At 40.5% G+C, this 7,930-nt stretch overlaps 1 protein-coding gene across 1 annotated transcript; it reads right to left on the bottom strand.

Annotated features, from left to right (window-relative positions):
* Positions 1–49: 49 nt before the first annotated feature.
* tph1a (tryptophan hydroxylase 1 (tryptophan 5-monooxygenase) a) lies at positions 50–7,034 on the bottom strand. Its single transcript, XM_030789951.1, has 11 exons — positions 6,939–7,034; positions 4,499–4,636; positions 4,084–4,264; positions 3,817–3,917; positions 3,630–3,697; positions 2,856–3,052; positions 1,825–1,960; positions 1,294–1,420; positions 938–1,033; positions 527–660; positions 50–224 (listed from the first exon to the last, which is right to left on the bottom strand). The coding sequence occupies exons 1-11, from the start codon at positions 7,032–7,034 to the stop codon at positions 50–52; spliced, it is 1,449 nt and encodes a 482-aa protein (XP_030645811.1).
* Positions 7,035–7,930: the final 896 nt, after the last annotated feature.

The raw sequence follows: 7,930 nt of genomic DNA, 5'->3' as shown, positions 1-7,930 counted from the left end.
GGGGGATTCTGGGAAATGTAGTGAGCATCTGCAGAAGGCTGCAGGTGGGTCAGACTCCCAGGTGTTTGTTGAGCCTGCTCAGGGCGTCTCCTACGATGTCCAGTTCGTGACGAAGCTCCTCGACCACGCTGTTGATGCTGGTTGTGTCTTTTAGCACGTCCACGCTCTGCGTGTACGGGTTGTAACGCACAGAGAACGGCCGCTTTATGGTCTTAGCAAACTCCCTGTTGGATCAAGAGAACATCCACTTTACTCTAGAGATATCCACTTCTGACTGGATACATGCATAGTCTAAAGTTACTTATACATGACTGAACACAGACAGATGTGAGAAAACAAACAATTTACAGTTTTCAAATGAAGACTAAAAACATTCATTTGAAAAATATATACATGCATTTGCACTGTCCGTTATGCACTGAAGTTTCACTCTTTCTCATCATCTGATTCACCCATATTTTCATACTTAAAAAAATGTCATATCGTTACATTGTTAAATCATAGACAACATCTTAACTTCTCGTACCTCATCTTAACCTTGGCCTCCTCAAAGCTGTCCGACACAAAGTAGACATCCTGGAATGTGGTGATGATGCATTCCTGTTTGCATGTGACCTTGGGGTCAAAGGGCATGATCCGGGCATTCCCTGACAGTGCATGCTGGGAAGAGACATCAGATTATTGTTCAGTAAACAGACGCAGAGACAAATGTAACAGTCGGTACAGGGTAATAATGACGCACCGAAATTTCACGCTAGTTCAGTATGTTAAAACTACAGACTGGGTTTCAAAGTGATGTTTTTTTTTTTTCTCCCCTGGTAAACCATATTTAGCACAAACTTTGTGTGATATTTTCCACAAGTGACTGTGAGTGTGGTAGTGTTAGCACTGGTGTAAGAAGTTATGCCGTTAATATCCTAGTTTGGAGTTTAGTTACCTTTAGCTCACTAATGGAGGACAAGAGTCCTGCCCCGTATGCTCTTAGTTTCCCCTCCTGTTTGCATAAGCCAAACTCCACAGTGAAGAAATAGCACTGTAACCAAATACAACAAAACACCAGTGACTTTCCAGCTTTAACACAAAGTGTAGGGTCTACATCAAAAGTTGATGCAGTGCCAAAGTAAGCCTCTGGTTACACTGTTTTCACTCTTGCTTTTTACACATACGCACAGCTTTCACATCGTGTGTAAAAGTACATTTCATGTTTAGTTTTGTCTCTCCTTTATTAACACTGGTGACTATTAAAACATCCTTTAGGGTGAAAAGGGTTGGTGTATCGTCATGATAACTTACAGTGGCTAGTTTCTGGACAGCATCGTCGGAGGCTCCCAGTGAAGCAAGGCCGATCTCCTGGGAGAACTGGGCAAAACTCGGCTCGGCCAACAGTGGCACGTGCCCCAGTAACTCATGACAAGTATCACTGAAAACACAAACAAAACCATGCATGTGACTAACCTATGACACATATACATACACACTCAAGACTGAAAAGGCAGTAGTGTACAGAAAACCTCAGACACCAATGACACCCAGACCAACAACTAATAAAATTAGGGAGCAACTCTAGCTCTGCGGAGCTGCTACACAATACCTGAAAGGCAGCCAAAAAAAAATAGACACACACACACACACACACACACACACAGCTGAGACATACTCTTAAAGCAAAATGACGACCACGAGCGACATCTGTCTCTCAGCTTTTTTAAGTATTACTGGTGGATTGATGGATTAGCAGTGTGTGTGTGTGTGTGTGTGTGTGTGTGTGTGTGTGTGTGTTGTGTGTGTGTGCGTGCGTGTGTGTGTGTGTGTGGGTGCACTCACGGTTCGGGTGTGTAGAGTGGGTCGGAGCTGTGTCGGACATACTGCGTGCAGTGGAACACACGGAATGCCAGCCCAGCCAGGAAGTCTCTGGGAGAAAGATATCCTGCCACTGGCCTAATGGTGAAGCCTGTGCGCTCTGAAATTAACACAATATACAGCCATGTCACACACAGACAGAGGTGTGTTACAAAGGCCTTCCTGTGTTCAGTCACCCCTTAGCACCATTTCAGGGGTCCTTTTGTTCTATGCCTTTTTTCAGGATTACTTTCAGACATATTTTGAACTTCAAATTTGTAAATAGATTGTAGTTACTGTTCTTTGATCGTATATTGCAACACAGACCAGGTCCTCAGTGGTTATAGTTGTCTACACCAGAGAGGTTTATTAAAAGCTGTGTAATGGCCAATATGAACAGGAGCCAGCTAGCACTGACAAAATTATGGACACACAGCTAAACACAGGACTAAAAGATAAACCCCGAGAAACAATGTTGGAATTGCACGCTCATGAAACATGTCCGAAGTGATATATATCCACTCAAAAAGTTCAGAAACTCCTCAAAGATGTGGCTGTAATTCCAGTGCAGTATGAATGTGATTGCAAAGCCAGTGCAGTGTGAATGTGATTGTAAAGTCTGTGCAGTGTGAACGTGATTATAAAGTCTGTGCAGTGTGAACGTGATTATAAAGCCAGTGTAGTGTGAATGTCTGTGCAGTGTGAACGTGATTATAAAGCCAGTGCGTTTTGAATGTGATTGTAAAGTCTGTGCAGTGTGAACGTGATTATAAAGCCTGTGCAGTGTGAATGTGATCGTAAAGCCAGTGCAGTGTCAGTGTAATTGTAAAAGCAGTGCAGTGTGAATGTGATTGTAAAGCCAGTGCAGTGTGAATGTGATTGTAAAACCAGTGCAGTGTGAATGTGATTGTAAAGCCAGTGCAGTGTGAGTGTAATTGTAAAACCAGTGCAGTGTGAATGTGATTGTAAAGCCAGTGCAGTGTGAATGTGATTGTAAAGCCAGTGCAGTGTCTGACCTCTGAGGAAGCGTGAGACATCCTCCAGCTGGGGAATATTGTCCTCCCGACACTCGCAGTGTTTGATTAGCAGAGGTAAATTCTTCAGGTACTCTCGACAGGCGTGGGTCGGATATAGCTTATTCAGCTCCCTAAACACCACGCCCCAAGTCTTCACCTCCTCCTCTGTAAACTCAATACGGGGGATGGGGTCTCCACTAGGACAGAGAAAAAAGAATAGATAAATACATAAATGAGCAAAATCAGAGATGATGAAGAACTGTTTAGCTTTAACTGAAAAATGATCAATTTTCTTTTGGCTCCGATGGGACTTACTTGATTTCACCTATCTAAATTATAGATAGCATTTCTGAATGGTGAAATTAATTAGTATCTAAATTATAAATAATAATAGTTAGTCTGATCATTTAAAAAAATGTTCAGACTAACTATTATTAAGTATAGAGAGTATGTTTTAATTGTTAAGCCATTCACTAACCAAATCTTTAGACAATATTTTTGAATTGTCAAACTAATTAGTGTCTACAATAAACATAGCACTTCTGAATTGTGAAACTAATTAGTATGTAAATTATAGAGAGTTTTATTTTAATGGAAAGCTCAATCAACAATTAAATTTAAAGGCAATATTTTTAAATTGTGAAATTAATTCAAATCCAAGTATATAGACAGTATTATTGAAATGTGATACTAATTAGTATCTAAATTTGTGTCTAATAATTTTGATCTGTGAAGCGAGTCTTAATGAGTTTATTGCATGCTTAATGAACTTACTGTTTGTAACTCATGGCCAGATCTGCAAAATACTTTCTTCGTTTGCGGTAGACATTGTCCTTGAAGCCCTGTTGGACAGAGAAAGAGACAGAGACAGAGGCGTCTGTTAGACAGAGACTGAGGGAACAGGACGGGCAGTCAGGCGGAGACGAGAGCGCGCTCAGGGTAGTATGTCGCGTCTGCTTACCGGGTGGTCTGCATCCAGGTCTGATCCGTACATGAGGACACGGTTAGCGCATTTATCCAGGTCAGAGATCTTCTTGGGAAACCACGGCACATTGTCCATGTCTGGAAAAAACAGATTCAAAATGATTTTGAATATATGAATACAGTTTTGCACGCTACATGTCCTGTATCACGTCCACTTTAAACACACAATGTTTTATATTGATTTCCAAACAAATTAAAATTCCTCTTTTATTTATGGATTTCTTTAAACGTTGTTATGTCCGACCTTCTTCCGGTAAACGGTTGTCTGGCGCGTCCATCTCCACTATGTTGACGTGTTTTCGGAGAAGCTGAATGATCTCGTTGAGCTGCTCGTGGTTACTGTCGCAGTCCACGAAGATTTCGAACTCCGAGTTGCGCCTCCGCGATTTTCTGGATTCGATGTGCACGAGGTTAACGTGATTTTCCTGCCGATGAAATAAGAAGTGGTAATTCCGTGTGTTAATAACAAAAAGAGAGACATTCCATCCCAGGTGTAATGATCCAGACATAGAAATCCTCCAAACTGAATCGAAGTGGAGATAAAACCGTTTTTAGGCTGCAGAAAAGACATGGAAACCAGTGACAAAATTCAATCATACTGACTGACTACACATAGCAGTTTAAATTATACGTTAACAATCACCTATAGCTGTGTCTACCTGGAAGAGTTTCAGCGCCTTGACGAGTCCCCCAACTTCATTCTTCAGTGAGAATACTATAGCGGCACGACCCCGCTCAGTGGAGGCGCTTTTGTTGTCTTTATTCTCCTCGATCTTAGGGAAAGCAGATTTGTTCATCTGAAAAATGAAATCAAATACGTAACTAAATAAGTGAACAAATCAGTCGGTAAACAAACAAATAAATAACCTGCTCCATCGATATGGGTTTGAAAAATATCGATGGCGATATTAAATAAATTATTTTGTTCTCACATATATATTTTAGGCAAATGTGCTGTAACGCAAAGACCGAAAATCGCTTTACTTTAACCATAAATTAATTGTTACCAAACACGCCAAGGGGTTATTTTATTTTCGCAATAGTCAATTATATTATTTAAAGTGACATATAAATAGTTAAACAGAATTAACGTTATATTTGAAAAATAATCGTTGCGGTCTGATAGCGCTAATAAGATCGGTGTTACTTAAGTGAATGGGGGCGAATAATTAATTCTCAACCACTGACTCTTAGGATATACAGGATATAATCTCATAGATATCCTCAGTAAAAAGATAACTGTTTGGACGCATTGCAGATACAGACAACTGACATTTCTTAAAACGGTCACTACAATTACCTATTATACCACACTGGATTTGCTTTAGTGAAAACAACTAATTTACCCAATTGAAATGTATGAGCCTGTTTAACATGTATGAAATGTATGACATGGACATGAAATTAAATGTGTGAATAGTATAAGCCTGTATGAAATGCTTGAAATGTATGACACGGGCTATCTAGTTATCAAACTTGTAAACTTGTACACACACCACAAAAACAAAGAGAAATCAAAATATAAATATAGAACTGACATGTGATTTATAAACGAATTATACTGTACACCTGTAAAGTAATAATGTTGTCTAATAATCTACATATTTGACGAATGGCTGCGAAAAAGAAATCATCCGATTAGCGTACTTGGCACGGGTCTCCTTATGCCACTTTAGCTGATCATTCTCTATCTGCGTCAATTCAGAACCACGGTCAGCGACTGTTATGACGAACGTGCTCTAAGCGGCAAGCGGCTAAGGGGGCACAGCCCTCCGGATATCTTCAAAGCGACAAAATTAATTCATATTTCGATCGAGGACACAATTACACAATCAAACATAAGTCTCTGCATTCAGTAACATAACTGATTTACCTAGTTAAACATACTTGTTCCCCCCAAAATTAGGCTACAAACGATCATTGAGTCAACTCATCACGCAATTTCTCCGAATTAGCGGAAGACCTTTTGTTTTAACTCTCGTTAAATATTTATTAAGCCCCTCCTCAGTTTCCACTGTTACCGACTAACCATATTTCTCCGAGAGAGCATAGGGGACACAGTTCGGAAAACCAGCTGTCGCGGTCCCAGTCTTCCCGCCAGTAGGATTCCCGACAGCATCAGTGCATTTGAAAGCGGCTCAGACTAGTCGCGCGGGTCAGGTCGGCACACTTCAGCTCACTGTCTTGGTTTAACAAAGACAGGCCGGGTGTCTGTCTCGAAGTGCAATCCCATTTAGAGCGCGAGGAAGCCTATTATTAGCATCGCTTTACCTCTAATCTAACGTGGGATTAGTGTGCAATTAATCACTCTACTATAGGCTACACGCACTTCTCTTAAGAGCAGGTGACTACATTGGAAGCAGACACGTTAAACAGCTCCAGGGGAAGAAACCTGGGTTGTTTGCACTGCAATTAAATTGGATTATATTGATGTTTTAAATCACACACTGCTTTGTACTTGACACAAGGGCAAATCCCCTGTCACCTCTCATTTCCGCACCCCTTTAATTCTATGGGCAAGGGTGGTCTCCTAATCCACTTTGATTTTACCTTATGTAAAACTCAGCAATATCTTCACTCTGTATTCAATTGATCAATTGCTTGTGTGCCTTGTATCCACGCAGTGTTTGCCAATTTGATGATGACAAAACCGTATTTTATTATTTAGGAAAGAACATTCCCTTCCATGGTCTATTCTTTGTTACCTTACAGGAAATATTTGACGCCTTTGACCTTCTTAGCGCCTGACGCACTGAAATTCTCACGCAATTGACACACGCGGCTTAGCGTCTTTATTCAGAGTGGAGATGGTTAATCGCGTGATAAAAATCGGGACAACAGTCTCGCGACGAGAACTTTGGCCCATTGAAAAGCCTATACTCAAGTCATGGGCAATTTTACCTGTAAGTTAAATTAATTTGACAATTAACCGGCTCAAATCAACTAACTGTAAATCACCCAAATGAATTCATCTGACTGGTTAAAATTAAAACTGTTAACTCAGTACTCCTCAGAACTCCGTAATAATTCACAAAGTTTATTTCTGTGCATTATTTAACCGTTAAAACTGCAAAAGCATAACTAATGATAAATTGGTACCTCATTATTGAGCTGCTTCTCCTCCAAAGACAAGCCAATGTTCATTGAGTCAAAAGATCTTCCTCGGCGCGGTCCCTCGCTTTTTGTGGAGTACATTCTGAGATCTTTCAGTAGTAGGCTATTTATTTGCCTCTGCTATAATGTGACCAGTCTGTTATCTCTATTGGTTTAACTGTCTGTGGTGATATAGTACAATGAGAACAGTGCGCTTTGGTATTTATGAACAGCGCTAAGAGGCGAGCGAGGGGGCGGGGGCTGCTGTTTGGACGGACGGAAACTAATCTCCCTCAGGACAGCAAATGGAAAAAGAGGATCGCTGGCGTCACAGGGGCATTCATCTGAGGGGCATACCTTTTTTTATCTTCTTCGCAATCATACACAAAAAAGAGACTTCGAGAATAATGTAAGCGTACTTCGTCAGCGTTACTTGACGTCGCATCGAAGATCAGGAAAAGCAACACTTCTGCACTCTAATCAAAACGCTCACCTTTCTCCTGCGTTCCCTAATGAAAAACAGAGGCGACTCTGTTTATCCAAAATCGTGATGCGTCATTGATTCTGAAGAGCCATGTAGCATTCAGCTGTGAAAAATAAATACATTTCTATTCACCTACTGTGGTATAGACCCTGCTAAGATCATAAAACTTTCTGTGTTTTAGTAACAGTTTTAACTGGCTTGTTTTGAAGTTCAGGAGAGAATATTTATGTCCTATCCTATCAAAGCATAGAGATGAACATATATCTCCATTTTTGCACAATTTGTTAAATGTTGTATAACCGCAGAGCAATCTTCTCACATTTTCATTTTTCCCCTAGTGACAGGCAGATTTATCTGATTTTGAGTATAAAATCATATTTATGTTTCTGTGATATTTTCTCTGGTTGATGTCTATGGGTTTATAGTCAGTTTCCTGTGCAATCAGTCCAGTCAAACGCTTTGTGGTATTTTGCAACAGTAAATTCAGCGCCGACTTTCTCGTCACCGTTTGTGA

This window comes from Chanos chanos, chromosome 13 (assembly GCF_902362185.1).
Source record: "Chanos chanos chromosome 13, fChaCha1.1, whole genome shotgun sequence".
NCBI lineage: Eukaryota > Metazoa > Chordata > Actinopteri > Gonorynchiformes > Chanidae > Chanos > Chanos chanos.
The sequence above is the reverse complement of the archived record's forward strand: the minus strand, read 5'-3'. Positions and strand labels throughout refer to the sequence as shown.

Bases quoted from the DNA above. Each gene is read 5' to 3' on its own strand.
- tph1a (XM_030789951.1), bottom strand. From the start codon at position 7,034: ATGTACTCCACAAAAAGCGAGGGACCGCGCCGAGGAAGATCTTTTGAC. The intron at 4,637-6,938 runs GTACCAATTTAT...TTCATTTTTCAG, and splicing joins AGAAGCAGCTCAATAATGAG to ATGAACAAATCTGCTTTCCC. The intron at 3,698-3,816 runs GTAAGCAGACGC...TCTGTCCAACAG, and splicing joins ACCTGGATGCAGACCACCCG to GGCTTCAAGGACAATGTCTA.